Source organism: Oncorhynchus masou, chromosome 23 (genome assembly GCF_036934945.1).
Source record: "Oncorhynchus masou masou isolate Uvic2021 chromosome 23, UVic_Omas_1.1, whole genome shotgun sequence".
In the NCBI taxonomy this organism is placed as follows: domain Eukaryota; kingdom Metazoa; phylum Chordata; class Actinopteri; order Salmoniformes; family Salmonidae; genus Oncorhynchus; species Oncorhynchus masou.
In genome coordinates this window covers 11,487,599-11,511,041 of record NC_088234.1, presented here as the reverse complement: position 1 = coordinate 11,511,041, position 23,443 = coordinate 11,487,599, and the positions used below count along the sequence as shown (strand labels likewise).

Here is a 23,443-nt window from a genome sequence, read left to right as displayed (position 1 = left end):
AGTGGCTAGTGATATATTTTACATAATTTCCCATCAATTCCCATTATTAAAGTGGCTGGAGTTGAGTCAGTATGTTGGCAGCAGCCACTCAATGTTAGTGGTTGCTGTTTAACAGTTTGATGGCCTTGAGATAGAAGCTGTTTTTCAGTCTCTCGGTCCCAGCTTTGATGCACCTGTACTGACCTCGCCTTCTGGATGATAGCGGGGTGAACAGGCAGTGGCTCGGGTTGTCCTTGATGATCTTTATGGTCTTCCTGTAACATCGGGTGGTGTAGGTGTCCTGGAGGGCAGGTAGTTTGCCCCCGGTGATGCGTTGTGCAGACCTCACTACCCTCTGGAGAGCCTTACGGTTGTGGGCGGAGCAGTTGCCGTACCAGGCGGTGATATAGCCCGCCAGGATGCTCTCGATTGTGCATCTGTAGAAGTTTGAGTGCTTTTGGTGACAAGCTGAATTTCTTCAGCCTCCTGAGGTTGAAGAGGCGCTGCTGCGCCGCCTTCACGATGCTGTCTGTGTGAGTGGACCAATTCAGTTTGTCTGTGATGTGTATGCCGAGGAACTTAACTTACTACCCTCTCCACTACTGTTCCATCGATGTGGATAGGGGGGTGTTCCCTCTGCTGTTTCCTGAAGTCCACAATCATCTCCTTAGTTTTGTTGACGTTGGCCCGTCAGGAAGTCCAGTATTCAGTTGCACAGAGCGGGGTCGAGACCCAGGGTCTCGAGGTTGGTGACGAGCTTGGAGGGTACTATGGTGTTAAATGCCGAGCTGTAGTCGATGAACAGCATTCTCACATAGGTATTCCTCTTGTCCAGATGGGTTAGGGCAGTGTGCAGTGTGGTTGAGATTGCGTCGTCTGTGGACCTATTTGGGCGGTAAGCAAATTGGAGTGGGTCTAGGGTGTCAGGTAGGGTGGAGGTGATATGGTCCTTGACTAGTCTCTCAAAGCACTTCATGATGAAGGAAGTGAGTGCTACGGGGCGGTAGTCGTTTAGCTCAGTTACCTTAGCTTTCTTGGGAACAGGAACAATGGTGGCCCTCTTGAAGCATGTGGGAACAGCAGACTGGTATAGGGATTGATTGAATATGTCCGTAAACACACCGGCCAGCTGGTCTGCGCTCTGAGCACACGGCGAGGGATGCCGCCTGGGCCTGCAGCCTTGCGAGGATTAACACGTTTAAATGTTTTACTCACCTCGGCTGCAGTGAAGGAGAGTCCGCATGTTTTCGTTGCAGGCCGTGTCAGTGGCACTATATTGTCCTCAAAGCGGGCAAAAAATTTATTTAGTCTGCCTGGGAGCAAGACATCCTGGTCCGTGACTGGGCTGGATTTCTTCCTGTAGTCCGTGATTGACTGTAGACCCTGCCACATACCTCTTGTGTCTGAGCCGTTGAATTGAGATTCTACTTTGTCTCTGTACTGACGCTTAGCTTGTTTGATTGCCTTGCGGAAGGAATAGCTGCACTGTTTGTATTCGGTCATGTTACCAGTCACCTTGCCCTGATTTAAAAGCAGTGGTTCGCGCTTTCAATTTCACGCGAATGCTGCCATCAATCCACGGTTTCTGGTTAGGGAATGTTTTAATCGTTGCTATGGGAACGACATCTTCAACGCACATTCTAATGAACTCGCACACCGAATCAGCGTATTCGTCAATGTTTTTTGACGCAATACGAAACATGTCCCAGTCCATGTGATGGAAGCAGTCTTGGAGTGTGGAATCAGCTTGGTCGGACCAGCGTTGGACAGACCTCAGCGTGGGAGCTTCTTGTTTTAGTTTCTGGCTGTAGGCAGGGATCAGCAAAATGGAGTCGTGGTCAGCTTTTCCGAAAGGAGGGCGGGGCAGGGCCTTATATGCGTCGCGGAAGTTAGAATAACAATGATCCAAGGTTTTGCCAGCCCTGGTGGCGCAATCGATATGCTGATACAATTTAGGGAGTCTTGTTTTCAGATTAGCCTTGTTAAGATCCCCAGCTACAATGAATGCATCCTCAGGATCTATGGATTCCAGTTTGCAAAGAGTCAAATAAAGTTTGTTCAGAGCCATCGATGTGTCTGCTTGGGGGGAATATATACGGCTGTAATTAAAATCGAAGAGAATTCTCTTGGTAGATAATGCGGTCTACATTTGATTGTGAGGAATTCTAAATCAGGTGAACAGAAGGATTTGACTTCCTGTATGTTTCTGTGATCACACCACGTCTCGTTAGCCATAAGGCCTACGCCCCCGCCCCTCTTCTTACCAGAAGGTGTTTGTTTCTGTCGGCGTGATGCGTGGAGAAACCCGCTGGCTGCACCGCCTCCGATAGCGTCTCTCCAGTGAGCCATGTTTCCATGAAGCAAAGAACGTTACAGTCTCTGATGTCCCTCTGGATTGCAACCCTTGCTCAGATTTCATCAACCTTGTTGTCAAGAGACTGGACATTGGCGAGAAGAATGCTAGGGAGTGGTGCACGGTGTGCCCGTCTACGTAGTCTGACCAGAAGACCGCCTCGTTTCCCTCTTTTACGAAGTCATTTTTTTGGGTCGCCGGCTGGGATCCATTCCGTTGTCCTGGGTGAAAGGCAGAACACAGGATCCGCTTCGCGAAAGTCATATTCTTGGTCGTACTGATGGTGAGTTGACGCTGATCTTATATTCAGTAGCTCTTCTCGACTGTATGTAATGAAACCTAAGATGACCTGGGGTACTAATGTATGAAATAACACGTAAAAAAACAAAAAACTGCATAGTTTCCTAGGAACGCGAAGCGAGGCGGCCATCTCTGTCGGCGCCGGAAGTTCTGGCGGAACTTGTTCAGTGTATGTTTCAGCTGTTGAATCTTGTTATGTCCATACAAATATTTACACATGTTAAGTTTGCTGAAGATTAACACAGTTGACAGTGAGGACGTTTCTTTTTTTTGTTGAGTTTATATATAAATATACTGAGCGGCATAGGCCCCTCCCATCTCTCTCCTCTGAATCAATTCATCAATCAGCAGGCTGTGGCAGTGGAGAGGTTCCCATGTCTCCATCTTGGAACTATTCAACCCATTTGCTGCATATCAATTGGATTTAATCAAGTTGAGTGAACGCTCCAATGAAAGCAATACTCATGAATTCTCTCTGATCTACAAGATCACATGAGCTCTGGGCCAATTGTGTTGTGTGGTCCTGTTGCACTCTCTCTTTCTTCTACTCTCGCTCACTCTTTCCTTTCTGCCCTCTCTCTCCGTTCCCCTCTCTCTCCGTTCCCCTCTCTCTCCGTTCCCCTCTCTCTCCGTTCCCCTCTCTCTCCGTTCCCCTCTCTCTCCGTTCCCCTCTCTCTCCGTCCCCTCTCTCTCCGTTCCCCTCTCTCTCCGTTCCCCTCTCTCTCCGTTCCCCTCTCTCTCCGTTCCCCTCTCTCTCCTCTCCGTTCCCCTCTCTCTCCGTTCCCCTCTCTCTCCTCTCCGTTCCCCTCTCTCTCCTCTCCGTTCCCCTCTCTCCTCTCCGCTCCTCTCTCTCTCTCTCTCCGCTCCTCTCTCTCTCTCTCCGCTCCTCTCTCTCTCTCTCCGCTCCTCTCTCTCTCTCTCCGCTCCTCTCTCTCTCTCTCCGCTCCCCTCTCTCTCTCTCTCCGCTCCTCTCTCTCTCTCTCCGCTCCTCTCTCTCTCTCTCCCTCCTCTCTCTCTCTCTCCGCTCTCTCTCTCTCTCTTCCGCTCCTCTCTCTCTCTCTTCCGCTCCTCTCTCTCTCTCTCTTTCCGCTCCTCTCTCTCTCTCTCTCTCTCCTCTCTCTCTCTCTCTCTCCGCTCCTCTCTCTCTCTCTCTCCGCTCCCTCTCTCTCTGCTCCTCTCTCTCTCGCTCCTCTCTCTCTCTCTCTCTCCGCTCCTCTCTCTCTCTCTCTCTCCGCTCCTCTCTCTCTCTCTCTCTCCGCTCCTCTCTCTCTCTCTCCGCTCCTCTCTCTCTCTCTCCGCTCCTCTCTCTCTCTCTCTCCGCTCCTCTCTCTCTCTCTCCGCTCCTCTCTCTCTCCGCTCCTCTCTCTCTCCGCTCCTCTCTCTCTCCGCTCCTCTCTCTCTCTCTCTGCTCTGCTCCTCTCTCTCTGCTCTGCTCCTCTCTCTCTCTCCGCTCCTCTCTCTGCTCTCTTTCCTCTCTCCCCGCTCCTCTCTCTCCCCGCTCCTCTCTCTCCTCTTTCATTGTCTGTCACAGAAGTGTGATGGATTTTAGCGTCGTGTGAATCCCCCGCATTCTGAGATGCTCCGTCTGAACCAGGAACGCCAGGATAGATGGGGAACGTTGACGTTCCAGACTGCTCATGTCTCAGCAGAGCGCGCCTCTTTTCCCGGGAATTCCCAGCCTTGTGTGTGTCATCCCTGCCAATTGAATGTAGTCCATGTTGATACTTGAAGAGATGGGATGCATCTTAAATAGCACCCTGTTCCCTAAATATTGCAGTCGTTGTATTTAGAGCCCTATGGGCCCAGGTTGAAGTAGTGGATATGGTGGTATTTAGGACACGGACATGGGATTTCTCTGACCCCGTTTTAGTCAGGAACTCCTTAATTCTGACCTGAGACGTCTGCCTTTTTTGTCTCCTTCCATTTTCCTCAGCGTCTTATCCAGTATCTGGCTTCTAGAAACACCCTCTTCAACTTGAACAACTTCTTGGACAAAGGTGCTCTGCAAGGTATGATATGTGCTACAACACACTTACTAGCGCATGATTCCACACGCGCACACACACGGCTTTGGTGTCAGATTTTCTCCATTTTAGTGGGGTGGGAGAGGTTTCACTGGGGGTACTGTGGTGGTTTCCATCAAATGAGGTTGGCTCAAAGGCTCTCTCTCTCTCTCTCGTTCTCTCTCTAGGTTATGACATGTCTACGTTCATCCGTCGGTACAGCCGCTATCTGAATGAGAAGGCCATGTCTTACAGACTGGTGGCTGTGGACTTTACCAAGATGAAGAGAGGGTAGGACACAATAGTTCATATATACAGTCTGCTAGGACTGTAGCGGGCCGGCCTGCTAGGACTGTAGCGGGCCGGCCTGCTAGGACTGTAGCGGGCCGGCCTGCTAGGACTGTAGCGGGCCGGCCTGCTAGGACTGTAGCGGGCCGGCCTGCTAGGACTGTAGCGGGCTGAGCCAAGTTGAGCTCCTGGCCCGGCCTGCTAGGACTGTAGCGGGCCGGCCTGCTAGGACTGTAGCGGGCTGAGCCAAGTTGAGTTCTACTGGCCCGGCCTGCTGAGCCTACAAGGACTGTAGCGGGCCGGCCTGCTGAGCCAAGTTGAGTCAGGTTGCCTCTATGTAATGAATCTGGTAAAACGGGCCTTAACAACCTGCCATTACCAGCTGGTCCAGGAAAAGGAAACTAACTACAAATGTGTGTGTATACTTACCAGGATTGACGGTGTGATGCGCACCATGAGCACAGAGAAGCTCATCAAGACATTGCCGATTATCCAGAACCAACTCGACGCACTGCTAGACTTCCAGGTAAGTGTGTGTTCAACGGAATGTGTGTATATATAGTGGGGAAGATGTGAACTGAAGTTTTCATTTTTTGTGATTTTTGGAGATCGAGAAATAGAAGTTTTTGAAATTATTCTCTTCCTCCCTCTTTCCTCCTCCTCGGCCCGCTCTTTCTTCCCCTCTTCATCCCTCACCCTCTTCATCCCTCACCCCCTCCATCCCTGTCTTCCTGTCTCCGTCCAGGCCAACCCTAATGAGTTAACTAACGGAGTCATCAATGCAGCCTTCATGCTGCTGTTTAAAGACTCCATCCGGCTGTTTGCTGCCTACAACGAGGGTGTCATCAACCTACTGGGTAAGGACAGGTCTAGAATCAGATTTAACCCTTCTTTCTTGCTGAGTAAAGGAATAAGTATTATCAACTCGATTCGGCTGCAGGCCGATTTTATTAAAAATAAAAATGATGGGGTGGATGTACGGGGGTCCGGAACACAATGACTGCACTTTGACCTAGAATCCCAAACAGATATAATATTTGACTAAAACATGATCATTTTCAAACCTTGCTTACGATTGTATACGATTACGTGTCTCCTTTGGGAATAGTTGGGAACAGATTTCAAACATTTAAAATCACTTGGAGCTGATTTCCTGTTGTTTTATGTTGTTGTTTTTCTCCGAAAACTTGGAGGGGCGAGTTAAACTACCGGCGGGCTGAAGTCGCCCAGTTGGGGAACCCTAGTACACAGACACCTCTTAGACACTGACATGTTGGGGAACCCTAGTACACAGACACCTCTTAGACACCGACATGTCGGGGAACCCTAGTACACAGACACCTCTTAGACACCGGCATGCTGGGGAACCCTAGTACACAGACACCTCTTAGACACCGGCATGTTGGGGAACCCTCTTAGACACTGACATGCTGGGGAACCCTCTTAGACACTGACATGATGGGGAACCCTCTTAGACACTGACATGCTGGAGAACCCTCTTAGACACAGACATGCTGGGGAACCCTAGTACACAGACACCTCTTAGACACTGACATGCTGGGGAACCCTCTTAGACACTGACATGCTGGGGAACCCTCTTAGACACTGACATGCTGGGGAACCCTCTTAGACACTGACATGCTGGGGAACCCTCTTAGACACTGACATGATGGGGAACCCTCTTAGACACTGACATGATGGGGAACCCTCTTAGACACCGACATGCTGGGGAACCCTCTTAGACACCGGCATGTTGGGGAACCCTCTGAGACACCGACATGCTGGAGAACCCTCTGAGACACCGACATGTTGGGGAACCCTCTTAGACACCGACATGCTGGGGAACCCTCTTAGACACCGACATGCTGGGGAACCCTCTTAGACACCGGCATGTTGGGGAACCCTAGTACACAGACACCTCTTAGACACCGGCATGTTGGGGAACCCTCTTAGACACTGACATGCTGGGGAACCCTCTTAGACACTGACATGTTGTGGAACCCTAGTACACAGACACCTCTTAGACACTGACATGCTGGGGAACCCTAGTACACAGACACCTCTTAGACACCGGCATGTTGGGGAACCCTCTTAGACACTGACATGCTGGGGAACCCTCTTAGACACTGACATGATGGGGAACCCTCTTAGACACTGACATGATGGGGAACCCTCTTAGACACTGACATGATGGGGAACCCTCTTAGACACTGACATGATGGGGAACCCTCTTAGACACTGACATGTTGGGGAACCCTCTTAGACACTGACATGATGGGGAACCCTCTTAGACATTGACATGATGGGGAACCCTCTTAGACACTGACATGCTGGGGAACCCTAGTACACAGACACCTCTTAGACACTGACATGCTGGGGAACCCTCTTAGACACTGACATGCTGGGGAACCCTCTTAGACACTGACATGCTGGGGAACCCTCTTAGACACTGACATGCTGGTGAACCCTCTTAGACACTGACATGCTGGGGAACCCTCATAGAGACTGACATGATGGGGAACCCTCATAGAGACTGACATGATGGGGAACCCTCATAGAGACTGACATGATGGGGAACCCTCTTAGACACTGACATGATGGGGAACCCTCTTAGACACTGACATGATGGGGAACCCTCTTAGACACTGACATGCTGGGGAACCCTCTTAGACACTGACATGCTGGGGAACCCTCTTAGACACCGACATGCTGGGGAACCCTCTTAGACACTGACATGATGGGGAACCCTCTTAGACACTGACATGTTGGGGAACCCTCTTAGACACTGACATGTTGGGGAACCCTCTTAGACACTGACATGATGGGGAACCCTCTTAGACATTGACATGATGGGGAACCCTCTTAGACACTGACATGCTGGGGAACCCTAGTACACAGACACCTCTTAGACACTGACATGCTGGGGAACCCTCTTAGACACTGACATGCTGGGGAACCCTCTTAGACACCGACATGCTGGGGAACCCTCTTAGACACCGACATGCTGGGGAACCCTCTTAGACACTGACATGATGGGGAACCCTCTTAGACACTGACATGATGGGGAACCCTCTTAGACACTGACATGTTGGGGAACCCTCTTAGACACTGACATGATGGGGAACCCTCTTAGACATTGACATGATGGGGAACCCTCTTAGACACTGACATGCTGGGGAACCCTAGTACACAGACACCTCTTAGACACCGACATGCTGGGGAACCCTCTTAGACACTGACATGATGGGGAACCCTCTTAGACACTGACATGTTGGGGAACCCTCTTAGACACTGACATGTTGGGGAACCCTCTTAGACACTGACATGATGGGGAACCCTCTTAGACATTGACATGTTGGGGAACCCTCTTAGACACTGACATGATGGGGAACCCTCTTAGACACTGACATGTTGGGGAACCCTCTTAGACACCGACATGTTGGGGAACCCTCTTAGACACCGACATGTTGGAGAACCCTCTTAGACACTGACATGTTGGAGAACCCTCTTAGACACCGACATGTTGGGGAACCCTCTTAGACACCGACATGTTGGGGAACCCTCTTAGACACTGACATGCTGGGGAACCCTCTTAGACACTGACATGCTGGGGAACCCTCTTAGACACCGACATGATGGGGAAGCCTAGTACACAGACACCTCTTAGACACTGACATGTTGGGGAATCCTCTTAGACACCGACATGTTGGGGAACCCTAGTACACAGACACCTCTTAGACACTGACATGTTGGGGAACCCTAGTACACAGACACCTCTTAGACACCGGCATGCTGGGGAACCCTCTTAGACACTGACATGCTGGGGAACCCTCTTAGACACTGACATGATGGGGAACCCTCTTAGACACCGACATGTTGGGGAACCCTCTTAGACACCGACATGTTGGGGAACCCTCTTAGACACTGACATGCTGGGGAACCCTCTTAGACACTGACATGCTGGGGAACCCTCTTAGACACCGACATGATTGGGAACCCTAGTACACAGACACCTCTTAGACACCGGCATGTTGGGGAACCCTAGTACACAGACACCTCTTAGACACCGGCATGCTGGGGAACCCTAGTACACAGACACCTCTTAGACACCGGCATGTTGGGGAACCCTCTTAGACACCGGCATGCTGGGGAACCCTCTTAGACACCGACATGTTGGGGAACCCTCTTAGACACCGACATGCTGGGGAACCCTCTTAGACACTGACATGCTGGGGAACCCTCTTAGACACTGACATGCTGGGGAACCCTCTTAGACACTGACATGCTGGGGAACCCTCTTAGACACTGACATGCTGGGGAACCCTCTTAGACACTGACATGCTGGGGAACCCTCTTAGACACTGACATGCTGGGGAACCCTCTTAGACACTGACATGCTGGGGAACCCTCTTAGACACTGACATGTTGGGGAACCCTAGTACACAGACACCTCTTAGACACCGGCATGTTGGGGAACCCTCTTAGACACCGACATGCTGGGGAACCCTAGTACACAGATACCTCTTAGACACCGGCATGTTGGGGAACCCTTGTACACAGACACCTCTTAGACACCGGCATGTTGGGGAACCCTAGTACACAGACACCTCTTAGACACTGACATGTTGGGGAACCCTAGTACACAGACACCTCTTAGACACCGGCATGCTGGGGAACCCTAGTACACAGACACCTCTTAGACACTGACATGCTGGGGAACCCTCTTAGACACTGACATGATGGGGAACCCTAGTACACAGACACCTCTTAGACACCGACATGATGGGGAACCCTAGTACACAGACACCTCTTAGACACTGACATGCTGGGGAACCCTAGTACACAGACACCTCTTAGACACTGACATGTTGGGGAACCCTCTTAGTCACCGACATGCTGGGGAACTCTCTTAGACACTGACATGCTGGGGAACCCTAGTACACAGACACCTCTTAGACACTGACATGTTGGGGAACCCTAGTACACAGACACCTCTTAGACACTGACATGCTGGGGAACCCTCTTAGACACTGACATGCTGGGGAACCCTCTTAGACACTGACATGCTGGGGAACCCTCTTAGACACTGACATGATGGGGAACCCTCTTAGACACTGACATGATGGGGAACCCTAGTACACAGACACCTCTTAGACACTGACATGTTGGGGAACCCTCTTAGACACTGACATGCTGGGGAACCCTAGTACACAGACACCTCTTAGACACCGGCATGTTGGGGAACCCTCTTAGACACTGACATGTTGGGGAACCCTCTTAGACACCGGCATGATGGGGAACCCTCTTAGACACTGACATGCTGGGGAACCCTCTTAGACACTGACATGCTGGGGAACCCTCTTAGACACTGACATGCTGGGGAACCCTCTTAGACACTGACATGATGGGGAACCCTCTTAGACACTGACATGCTGGGGAACCCTCTTAGACACTGACATGCTGGGGAACCCTCTTAGACACTGACATGTTGGGGAACCCTCTTAGACACCGGCATGATGGGGAACCCTCTTAGACACTGACATGCTGGGGAACCCTCTTAGACACTGACATGCTGGGGAACCCTCTTAGACACTGACATGCTGGGGAACCCTCTTAGACACTGACATGCTGGGGAACCTTCTTAGACACTGACATGCTGGGGAACCCTAGTACACAGACACCTCTTAGACACCGGCATGTTGGGGAACCCTCTTAGACACCGGCATGATGGGGAACCCTCTTAGACACCGACATGCTGGGGAACCCTCTTAGACACTGACATGCTGGGGAACCCTCTTAGACACTGACATGTTGGGGAACCCTCTTAGACACCGGCATGATGGGGAACCCTCTTAGACACCGACATGCTGGGGAACCCTCTTAGACACTGACATGCTGGGGAACCCTCTTAGACACTGACATGCTGGGGAACCCTCTTAGACACTGACATGCTGGGGAACCCTCTTAGACACTGACATGCTGGGGAACCCTCTTAGACACTGACATGCTGGGGAACCCTCTTAGACACTGACATGCTGGGGAACCCTCTTAGACACTGACATGCTGGGGAACCCTCTTAGACACTGACATGCTGGGGAACCCTCTTAGACACTGACATGCTGGGGAACCCTCTTAGACACCGACATGCTGGGGAACCCTCTTAGACACCGACATGTTGGGGAACCCTAGTACACAGACACCTCTTAGACACTGACATGCTGGGGAACCCTCTTAGACACTGACATGCTGGGGAACCCTCTTAGACACCGACATGATTGGGAACCCTAGTACACAGACACCTCTTAGACACCGGCATGTTGGGGAACCCTAGTACACAGACACCTCTTAGACACCGGCATGCTGGGGAACCCTAGTACACAGACACCTCTTAGACACCGGCATGTTGGGGAACCCTCTTAGACACCGGCATGCTGGGGAACCCTCTTAGACACCGACATGTTGGGGAACCCTCTTAGACACCGACATGCTGGGGAACCCTCTTAGACACTGACATGCTGGGGAACCCTCTTAGACACTGACATGTTGGGGAACCCTAGTACACAGACACCTCTTAGACATTGACATGCTGGGGAAACCTAGTACACAGACACCTCTTAGACACCGGTATGTTGGGGAACCCTCTTAGAAACTGACATGTTGGGGAACCCTCTTATACACTGACATGTTGGAGAACCCTCTTAGACACTGACATGTTGGAGAACCCTCTTAGACACCAACATGTTGGAGAACCCTCTTAGACACCGACATGTTGGAGAACCCTCTTAGACACTGACATGCTGGGGAACCCTCTTAGACACTGACATGCTGGGGAACCCTCTTAGACACCGACATGATGGGGAACCCTAGTACACAGACACCTCTTAGACACTGACATGTTGGGGGACCCTCTTAGACACTGACATGCTGGGGAACCCTAGTACACAGACACCTCTTAGACACCGGCATGTTGGGGAACCCTCTTAGACACCGGCATGTTGGGGAACCCTCTTAGACACCGGCATGTTGGGGAACCCTCTTAGACACCGGCATGCTGGGGAACCCTCTTAGACACTGACATGTTGGGGAACCCTCTTAGACACTGACATGCTGGGGAACCCTCTTAGACACTGACATGCTGGGGAACCCTCTTAGACACTGACATGATGGGGAACCCTCTTAGACACTGACATGCTGGGGAACCCTCTTAGACACTGACATGCTGGGAACCCTCTTAGACACTGACATGATGGGGAACCCTCTTAGACACTGACATGATGGGGAACCCTCTTAGACACTGACATGTTGGGGAACCCTAGTACACAGACACCTCTTAGACACCGGCATGTTGGGGAACCCTCTTAGTCACCGACATGCTGGGGAACTCTCTTAGACACTGACATGCTGGGGAACCCTAGTACACAGACACCTCTTAGACACTGACATGTTGGGGAACCCTAGTACACAGACACCTCTTAGACACTGACATGCTGGGGAACCCTCTTAGACACTGACATGCTGGGGAACCCTCTTAGACACTGACATGCTGGGGAACCCTCTTAGACACTGACATGATGGGGAACCCTCTTAGACACTGACATGCTGCGGAACCCTCTTAGACACTGACATGCTGCGGAACCCTCTTAGACACTGACATGATGGGGAACCCTCTTAGACACTGACATGATGGGGAACCCTCTTAGACACTGACATGCTGGGGAACCCTCTTAGACACTGACATGCTGGGGAACCCTCTTAGACACTGACATGCTGGGGAACCCTCTTAGACACTGACATGCTGGGGAACCCTCTTAGACACTGACATGCTGGGGAACCCTCTTAGACACTGACATGTTGGGGAACCCTAGTACACAGACACCTCTTAGACACCGGCATGTTGGGGAACCCTCTTAGACACCGACATGCTGGGGAACCCTAGTACACAGACACCTCTTAGACACCGGCATGTTGGGGAACCCTTGTACACAGACACCTCTTAGACACCGGCATGTTGGGGAACCCTAGTACACAGACACCTCTTAGACACTGACATGTTGGGGAACCCTAGTACACAGACACCTCTTAGACACCGGCATGCTGGGGAACCCTAGTACACAGACACCTCTTAGACACTGACATGCTGGGGAACCCTCTTAGACACTGACATGATGGGGAACCCTAGTACACAGACACCTCTTAGACACCGACATGATGGGGAACCCTAGTACACAGACACCTCTTAGACACTGACATGCTGGGGAACCCTCTTAGACACTGACATGCTGGGGAACCCTAGTACACAGACACCTCTTAGACACCGACATGATGGGGAACCCTAGTACACAGACACCTCTTAGACACTGACATGCTGGGGAACCCTAGTGACACTGGGACAGACACCTCTTAGACACTGACATGTTGGGGAACCCTCTTAGTCACCGACATGCTGGGGAACTCTCTTAGACACTGACATGCTGGGGAACCCTAGTACACAGACACCTCTTAGACACTGACATGTTGGGGAACCCTAGTACACAGACACCTCTTAGACACTGACATGCTGGGGAACCCTCTTAGACACTGACATGCTGGGGAACCCTCTTAGACACTGACATGATGGGGAACCCTCTTAGACACTGACATGATGGGGAACCCTAGTACACAGACACCTCTTAGACACTGACATGTTGGGGAACCCTCTTCGACACTGACATGCTGGGGAACCCTCTTAGACACCGGCATGATGGGGAACCCTCTTAGACACTGACATGCTGGGGAACCCTCTTAGACACTGACATGCTGGGGAACCCTCTTAGACACTGACATGCTGGGGAACCCTCTTAGACACTGACATGCTGGGGAACCTTCTTAGACACTGACATGCTGGGGAACCCTCTTAGACACCGACATGCTGGGGAACTCTCTTAGACACTGACATGCTGGGGAACCCTAGTACACAGACACCTCTTAGACACTGACATGTTGGGGAACCCTAGTACACAGACACCTCTTAGACACTGACATGCTGGGGAACCCTCTTAGACACTGACATGCTGGGGAACCCTCTTAGACACTGACATGATGGGGAACCCTCTTAGACACTGACATGATGGGGAACCCTAGTACACAGACACCTCTTAGAAACTGACATGTTGGGGAACCCTCTTCGACACTGACATGCTGGGGAACCCTAGTACACAGACACCTCTTAGACACCGGCATGTTGGGGAACCCTCTTAGACACCGGCATGATGGGGAACCCTCTTAGACACCGACATGCTGGGGAACCCTCTTAGACACTGACATGCTGGGGAACCCTCTTAGACACTGACATGCTGGGGAACCCTCTTAGACACTGACATGTTGGGGAACCCTCTTAGACACCGGCATGATGGGGAACCCTCTTAGACACTGACATGCTGGGGAACCCTCTTAGACACTGACATGCTGGGGAACCCTCTTAGACACTGACATGCTGGGGAACCCTCTTAGACACTGACATGCTGGGGAACCCTCTTAGACACTGACATGCTGGGGAACCCTCTTAGACACTGACATGCTGGGGAACCCTCTTAGACACCGACATGTTGGGGAACCCTAGTACACAGACACCTCTTAGACACCGGCATGTTGGGAAACCCTCTTAGACACCGACATGCTGGGGAACTCTCTTAGACACTGACATGCTGGGGAACCCTAGTACACAGACACCTCTTAGACACTGACATGTTGGGGAACCCTAGTACACAGACACCTCTTAGACACTGACATGATGGGGAACCCTCTTAGACACTGACATGCTGGGGAACCCTCTTAGACACTGACATGCTGGGGAACCCTCTTAGACACTGACATGATGGGAACCCTCTTAGACACTGACATGATGGGGAACCCTCTTAGACACTGACATGATGGGGAACCCTCTTAGACACTGACATGATGGGGAACCCTCTTAGACACTGACATGATGGGGAACCCTCTTAGACACCGGCATGTTGGGGAACCCTCTTAGACACCGACATGCTGGGGAACCCTCTTAGACACCGACATGCTGGGGAACCCTCTTAGACACTGACATGCTGGGGAACCCTCTTAGACACTGACATGCTGGGGAACCCTCTTAGACACTGACATGTTGGGGAACCCTAGTACACAGACACCTCTTAGACACTGACATGCTGGGGAAACCTAGTACACAGACACCTCTTAGACACTGACATGTTGGGGAACCCTCTTAGACACTGACATGTTGGAGAACCCTCTTAGACACCGACATGTTGGAGAACCCTCTTAGACACCGACATGTTGGAGAACCCTCTTAGACACTGACATGTTGGAGAACCCTCTTAGACACTGACATGCTGGGGAACCCTCTTAGACACTGACATGCTGGGGAACCCTCTTAGACACCGACATGATGGGGAACCCTAGTACACAGACACCTCTTAGACACTGACATGCTGGGGAACCCTAGTACACAGACACCTCTTAGACACCGGCATGTTGGGGAACCCTCTTAGACACCGGCATGTTGGGGAACCCTCTTAGACACCGGCATGCTGGGGAACCCTCTTAGACACTGACATGTTGGGGAACCCTCTTAGACACTGACATGTTGGGGAACCCTCTTAGACACTGGCATGCTGGGGAACCCTCTTAGACACTGACATGCTGGGGAACCCTCTTAGACACTGACATGCTGCGGAACCCTCTTAGACACTGACATGATGGGGAACCCTCTTAGACACTGACATGATGGGGAACCCTCTTAGACACTGACATGATGGGGAACCCTCTTAGACACTGACATGATGGGGAACCCTCTTAGACACTGACATGATGGGGAACCCTCTTAGACACTGACATGATGGGGAACCCTCTTAGACACTGACATGATGGGGAACCCTCTTAGACACTGACATGATGGGGAACCCTCTTAGACACTGACATGATGGGGAACCCTCTTAGACACTGACATGTTGGGGAACCCTCTTAGACACCGGCATGATGGGGAACCCTCTTAGACACTGACATGCTGGGGAACCCTCTTAGACACTGACATGCTGGGGAACCCTCTTAGACACTGACATGCTGGGGAACCCTCTTAGACACTGACATGATGGGGAACCCTCTTAGACACTGACATGCTGGGGAACCCTCTTAGACACTGACATGCTGGGGAACCCTCTTAGACACTGACATGTTGGGGAACCCTCTTAGACACCGGCATGCTGGGGAACCCTCTTAGACACTGACATGCTGGGGAACCCTCTTAGACACTGACATGCTGGGGAACCCTCTTAGACACTGACATGCTGGGGAACCCTCTTAGACACCGACATGCTGGGGAACTCTCTTAGACACTGACATGCTGGGGAACCCTAGTACACAGACACCTCTTAGACACTGACATGCTGGGGAACCCTCTTAGACACTGACATGCTGGGGAACCCTCTTAGACACTGACATGATGGGGAACCCTAGTACACAGACACCTCTTAGACACTGACATGTTGGGGAACCCTCTTCGACACTGACATGCTGGGGAACCCTAGTACACAGACACCTCTTAGACACCGGCATGTTGGGGAACCCTCTTAGACACTGACATGTTGGGGAACCCTCTTAGACACCGGCATGATGGGGAACCCTCTTAGACACCGACATGCTGGGGAACCCTCTTAGACACTGACATGCTGGGGAACCCTCTTAGACACTGACATGCTGGTGAACCCTCTTAGACACTGACATGCTGGGGAACCCTCTTAGACACTGACATGTTGGGGAACCCTCTTAGACACCGGCATGATGGGGAACCCTCTTAGACACCGACATGCTGGGGAACCCTCTTAGACACTGACATGCTGGGGAACCCTCTTAGACACTGACATGCTGGGGAACCCTCTTAGACACTGACATGCTGGGGAACCCTCTTAGACTCTGACATGCTGGGGAACCCTCTTAGACACTGACATGCTGGGGAACCCTCTTAGACACCGACATGTTGGGGAACCCTAGTACACAGACACCTCTTAGACACCGGCATGTTGGGAAACCCTAGTACACAGACACCTCTTAGACACTGACATGTTGGGGAACCCTCTTAGACACTGACATGATGGGGAACCCTCTTAGACACCGGCATGTTGAGGAACCCTTGTACACAGACACCTCTTAGACACCGGCATGTTGGGGAACCCTAGTACACAGACACCTCTTAGACACTGGCATGTTGGGGAACCCTCTTAGACACTGACATGATGGGGAACCCTCTTAGACACTGACATGATGGGGAACCCTCTTAGACACTGACATGCTGGAGAACCCTCTTAGACACTGACATGCTGGGGAACCCTAGTACACAGACACCTCTTAGACACTGGCATGTTGGGGAACCCTCTTAGACACTGGCATGTTGGGGAACCCTCTTAGACACTGACATGCTGGAGAACCCTCTTAGACACTGACATGCTGGGGAACCCTAGTACACAGACACCTCTTAGACACCGGCATGCTGGGGAACCCTCTTAGACACTGACATGCTGGGGAACCCTCTTAGAAACTGAAATGCTGGGGAACCCTCTTAGACACTGACATGCTGGGGAACCCTCTTAGACACTGACATGATGGGGAACCCTCTTAGAAACTGACATGATGGGGAACCCTCTTAGAAACTGACATGCTGGGGAACCCTCTTAGACACTGACATGATGGGGAACCCTCTTAGACACTGACATGCTGGGGAACCCTCTTAGACACTGACATGCTGGGGAACCCTCTTAGAAACTGACATGATGGGGAACCCTCTTAGACACTGACATGATGGGGAACCCTCTTAGACACTGACATGATGGGGAACCCTCTTAGACACTGACATGATGGGGAACCCTCTTAGACACCGACATGCTGGAGAACCCTCTTAGACACTGACATGTTGGAGAACCCTAGTATACAGACACCTCTTAGACACTGACATTTTGGAGAACCCTCTTAGACACTGACATGCTGGGGAACCCTCTTAGACACTGACATGCTGGGGAACCCTCTTAGACACTGACATGCTGGGGAACCCTCTTAGACACCGACATGTTGGAGAACCCTCTTAGACACTGACATGATGGGGAACCCTCTTAGACACTGACATGTTGTCAGTCCTCTGGTTAAAATACTGTCGGCTTTTGTTTTTGTGCAGTTCTGACCCTTTAATTGCATGTAGACTGTGAGCTGTCAACACTAGATTGGTACTGATGTAGACTGAGCTGTCAACACTAGATTGGTACTGATGTAGACTGAGCTGTCAACACTAGATTGGTACGGATGATAATTGTATGTAGACTGTGAGCTGTCAACACTAGATTGGTACGGATGATAATTGAATGTAGACTGTGAGCTGTCAACACTAGACTGGTACGGGTGTAGACTGTGAGCTGTCAACACTAGATTGGTACTGATGTAGACTGAGCTGTCAACACTAGATTGGTACTGATGTAGACTGAGCTGTCAACACTAGATTGGTACTGATGTAGACTGAGCTGTCAACACTAGATTGGTACTGATGTAGACTGAGCTGTCAACACTAGATTGGTACGGATGATAATTGTATGTAGATTGTGAGCTGTCAACAGATTGGTACTGATGTAGACTGTGAGCTGTCAACACTAGATTGGTACTGATGTAGACTGAGCTGTCAACACTAGATTGGTACTGATGTAGACTGAGCTGTCAACACTAGATTGGTACTGATGTAGACTGAGCTGTCAACACTAGATTGCTACTGATGATAATTGTATGTAGACTGTGAGCTGTCAACTCTCGATTGGTACTGGTGGCTGTTATCCTGATCACATTGTGTTTCTTCTTGCAATGAGATTTAAAGTTCTTGTGCCAATTTGATGTGATTTTAAATCTCAGACAGGGAATATCAATGAACACTACAGGTTGTCTATAGGCTGATGTGAGCTCCGCTGTCTAACGTGGGTGTGGGTGTGTAATGCTGTGGCTCTGTCTTGACATGTTGAGATGTATTTCTGAGTGTCTCCCCCCTACTAATGGCTTTTTGTACTTTCCTCTCTTCTATTCTCTCTCTCTCTCCTGTCCTCTCTCTTCTATGCTCTTCTATTCTCTCTCTCTTCTATTCTCTCTCTCTCTCCTGTCCTCTCCTATTCTCCTATTCTCTCTCTCCTGTCCTCTCTTCTATTCTCTCTCTCTCCTGTCCTCTATCTTCTATTCTCTCTCCTGTCCTCTCTCTTCTATTCTCTCTCCTGTCCTCTCTCTTCTATTCTCTCTCCTGTCCTCTCTTCTATTCTCTCTCCTGTCCTCTCTCTTCTATTCTCTCTCCTGTCCTCTCTCTTCTATTCTCTCTCCTGTCCTCTCTCTTCTATTCTCTCTCCTGTCCTCTCTCTTCTATTCTCTCTCCTGTCCTCTCTCTTCTATTCTCTCTCCTGTCCTCTCTCTTCTATTCTCTCTCCTGTCCTCTCTCTTCTATTCTCTCTCCTGTCCTCTCTCTTCTATTCTCTCTCTCTCCTGTCCTCTCTCTTCTATTCTCTCTCCCGTCCTCTCTCTTCTATTCTCTCTCCCGTCCTCTCTCTTCTATTCTCTCTCCCGTCCTCTCTCTTCTATTCTCTCTCCTGTCCTCTCTCTTCTATTCTCTCTCCTGTCCTCTCTCTTCTATTCTCTCTCCTGTCCTCTCTCTTCTATTCTCTCTCCCGTCCTCTCTCTTCTATTCTCTCTCTTGTCCTCTCTCTTCTATTCTCTCTCTCTTTTCTCTGTCTCAGAGAAGTATTTTGATCTGAAGAAGGGTCAATGTAAAGAGGCGTTGGACATCTATAAGAAGTTCCTGTACAGGATGACCAAGCTGTCTGAGTTTCTCAAAGTAGCAGAGGTACACATGCACACTGTACGCAAGCTCACAGGCCAAATCCTGCGTCCTCTCTCTCCGTCCTCTCTCGCCTACTTTTCAATAAGCTCAAAGGTAATCGAGGATAGGCGGCGAGGAGGCTGAACGAGGATGAAAATGTATAAAAGGAATGGCTGCGTTCGAGGAGGATCACTACGGTGACCGTTGTTCTGTGTTGCGTTATGGTTATAAAAACTGTCAGACTACATGCTGAGGCGTGAGCTTTACAAAAATCATGTGAATTAAGATCATGCTGTTTTTTTCCAGCTGCGGTTGCATCTCACCAGCTGCATTGTGGGGGGGGGGGGACTATTTGTCAACCAGTCATCGGGGTGTTTTGGTTGACCCATTCAAATGTGGCCAAAGACTAGACTGAAACCGACTTTGCTGTGATTCTAAAGCTTCAGGACATACAAATGAAAGTGATATTTGAGACCTCTAACCAATGAATTGTAGTTATGCCTCCAGTTTCAGTGTGTCATACGGAGGTACAGAGCGTTTATTTCCACATTTATTCAGTAAAAAGTTTAAAAACGGAAAGCAGCCGCGTTGACCTGAGTCTGTCTATTCGGCTGTTGCAGATGCCCCTCCCCAGCCTTTGGCCTAGAGTCTGCTTCGGTAGGCTTTACCTCTGGGACACCCCCAGTAGCAGCTCCTCCACTCCCACATCAGGCAAATTACATTGACTGGGGTAGATCCCAAAATAAAGGTGCATTGGGATGATTAGGTTTTTAACTCTGACATTTTATCGATAAAACATAGTCTATCGTGTTTTTAAATGTGTGTTTCTCTCTGATGATACGGCAGCTGATTTAATCGGGGTGTGTGGCAGATAGCAACACTGTTCTGTGGTTGGTTACGCGTGTCCCTCCTCACCGACAGGAGGCTTTCAGCGAGGGCAGGATAAACTTCCATTTGCCGACACTTGTGGAGCACTTTTTTCCCGGAGGACGGGGGAGAGAGAGAGGACGGACTTTTGCCCAATGAGAAAAGGACACACACACACACACACACATACACACACACACACACACACACACACACAGAGAGAGACACGCCAACTCATGTACGCAGCTGAACATCTCCAAAAATGGCCCTTAGATGGTGGAGGTTAGGTTCTCTCCCCCTCTCTCTCTCCCCCCTCTCTCTCTCCCTCTTTCTCTCTCCCCCTCTCTCTCCCTCTTTCTCTCTCTCTCCCTCTTTCTCTCTCCCCCCCTCTCTCTCCCTCTTTCTCTCTCTCTCCCCCCCTCTCTCTCTCCCTCTTTCTCTCTCCCCCCTCTCTCTCCCTCTTTCTCTCTCTCCCCCTCTCTCTCCCTCTTTCTCTCTCTCCCCCCCTCTCTCTCCCTCTTTCTCTCTCTCCCCCTCTCCCCCCCTCCCTCTCTCTCCCCCTCTCCCCCCCTCCCTCTCTCTCCCCCTCCCTCTCTCCCCCCCTCCCCCCCCCTCTCTCTCCCTCTTTCTCTCTCTCGCCCCACCCCCTCTCTCTCGCCCCACTCCCCCTCTCTCTCGCCCCACTCCCCCTCTCTCTCGCCCCCTCCCCCTCTCTCTCGCCCCACTCCCCCTCTCTCTCGCCCCCTCCCCCTCTCTCTCGCCCCCCCCTCTCTCTCGCCCCACTCCCCCTCTCTCTCGCCCCCTCCCCCTCTCTCTCGCCCCACTCCCCCTCTCTCTCGCCCCACCCCCGCTCTCTCGCCCCACCCCCCGCTCTCTCGCCCCACCCCCCGTCTCTCTCGCTCGCCCCACCCCCCGTCTCTCTCGCTCGCCCCACTCCCCCGCTCTCTCGCTCGCCCCACCCCCCCGTCTGTCTCGCTCGCCCCCTCCCCCCGTCTCTCTCGCTCGCCCCACCCCCGTCTCTCTCGCTCGCCCCACTCCCCCCGTCTCTCTCGCTCCCCCGTCTCTCTCGCTCGCCCCACTCCCCCCGTCTCTCTCGCTCCCCGTCTCTCTCGCTCGCCCCACTCCCCGTCTCTCTCGCTCGCCCCACTCCCCCCGTCTCTCTCGCTCGCCCCACTCCCCCCGTCTCTCTCGCTCGCCCCACTCCCCCCGTCTCTCTCGCTCGCCCCACTCCCCCCGTCTCTCTCGCTCGCCCCACTCCCCGTCTCTCTCGCTCGCCCCACTCCCCCGTCTCTCTCGCTCGCCCCACTCCCCCGTCTCTCTCGCTCGCCCCACTCCCCGTCTCTCTCTCTCGCTCGCCCCACTCCCCCTCGCTCGCCCCACTCCCCCTCGCTCGACCCACTCCCCGTCTCTCTCGCTCGGCCCCCGTCTCTCTCGCTCGGCCCCCTCGCTCGCCCCTCTCGCTCGCCCCACTCCCCGTCTCTCTCGCTCGCCCCACTCCCCGTCTCTCTCGCTCGACCCCTCTCGCTCGCCCCTCTCTCTCTCGCCCCTCTCTCTCTCGCCCCTCTCTCTCTCGCCCCTCTCTCTCTCGCCCCACAGTTTCAATGTTGTTTTGGAACTATTTTAAATGTGTGTTCAATTTGCTCACCATTCATTCACCACACTCTCACCATGTCTCGTCTCCCATTGGTCAGTCACAAGGGCATACTCAAGATCGTCCAATCATATTCATCGATCCGGTTGTGTCAGCATGTTTGATTGGATTCTTCATTTTGTTTCCATTGTTGTTTTCTATGTTTACAAACGCTGCTTCCCAATAATCTCTCCTTTCTCCTGAAGTGTGCACTTGTACACTTCTCTTCATGGTTTGAATGATTCGGATCCCCATTAACTGACGCCGATGAGGCCCCATTAAGTGACATCCATTTAAAAATGTGTGTTTGTTTGTATCAGTTACACATGTGGGTACATACACACAACATGGGTTTGAAAGGAAATTACTGGTATATAGAAACACACTAGCATCCTCCAATCCAATGCTTTTACATTTGTGTAAAATAGTGATCAAGTGCACACTTCAGGAGGAAGGAGATATTATTGGGACTCACGGCCTTGGTCACTGCATGGAAGTAATGATTCCCTTGTTTTATTTTTTTCCCTTCCCCCTGTTTTCCGTTGGCCTGTTTTTGTTTTCCGTTGTGTGTTTGTGACAACAGCAAGTTGGAATAGATCAGGGTGATATCCCAGATCTCTCACAGGTCAGTCTATATTTTCACCTCTTCTGGTTCCACACACACACACATCTTCATCCATTCATTCATGTAACAGCTCTCTCTCTCTCTCTCTCTCTCTCTCTCTCTCTGTCTCTCTCTCTCTCTCTGTCTCTCTCTCTCTCTGTCTCTCTCTGTCTCTCTCTCTGTCTGTCTCTCTCTCTGTCTGTCTCTCTCTCTCTCTGTCTCTCTGTCTCTCTCTCTCTCTGTCTCTCTCTCTCTCTGTCTCTCTCTCTCTCTCTGTCTCTCTGTCTCTCTCTGTCTCTCTCTCTGTCTCTCTCTCTGTCTCTCTCTCTGTCTCTCTCTCTGTCTCTCTCCTCCTTTGTTACTCATTTTGTTGATCTCCCTCTTCTCTGTACTCCTTTCTCTTTGTCTTCAACATGATGCGTTGTGCCCTGTTGATTCAGTCATTTGTGTCAACGTGAGTTGTGACAGTGGAGGCCCAGATAGGCAATGAGCTTGGCAGTGATGTGAAACATTATACGTTGTGCAGACCACTGTAAAGTAAAACAAGCCTCTACCATTCCCCCAA

The 23,443-nt window shown here is 51.4% G+C and overlaps 1 protein-coding gene across 11 annotated transcripts in view; it reads left to right on the top strand.

Annotated features, from left to right (window-relative positions):
* The window catches only part of LOC135510303 (phosphatidylinositol-binding clathrin assembly protein-like), a 79,998-nt gene that overhangs the window by 33,183 nt on the left and 23,372 nt on the right, over nt 1-23,443 (top strand). For all 11 annotated transcript variants that reach the window (XM_064931130.1, XM_064931129.1, XM_064931124.1 and 8 more), the window contains exons 3-8: nt 4,566-4,641; nt 4,824-4,926; nt 5,356-5,449; nt 5,669-5,780; nt 19,695-19,801; nt 22,858-22,899. In XM_064931130.1, coding sequence (XP_064787202.1) covers nt 4,566-4,641; nt 4,824-4,926; nt 5,356-5,449; nt 5,669-5,780; nt 19,695-19,801; nt 22,858-22,899 — 534 coding nt within the window. The remainder of the gene's footprint in view (nt 1-4,565; nt 4,642-4,823; nt 4,927-5,355; nt 5,450-5,668; nt 5,781-19,694; nt 19,802-22,857; nt 22,900-23,443) is intronic.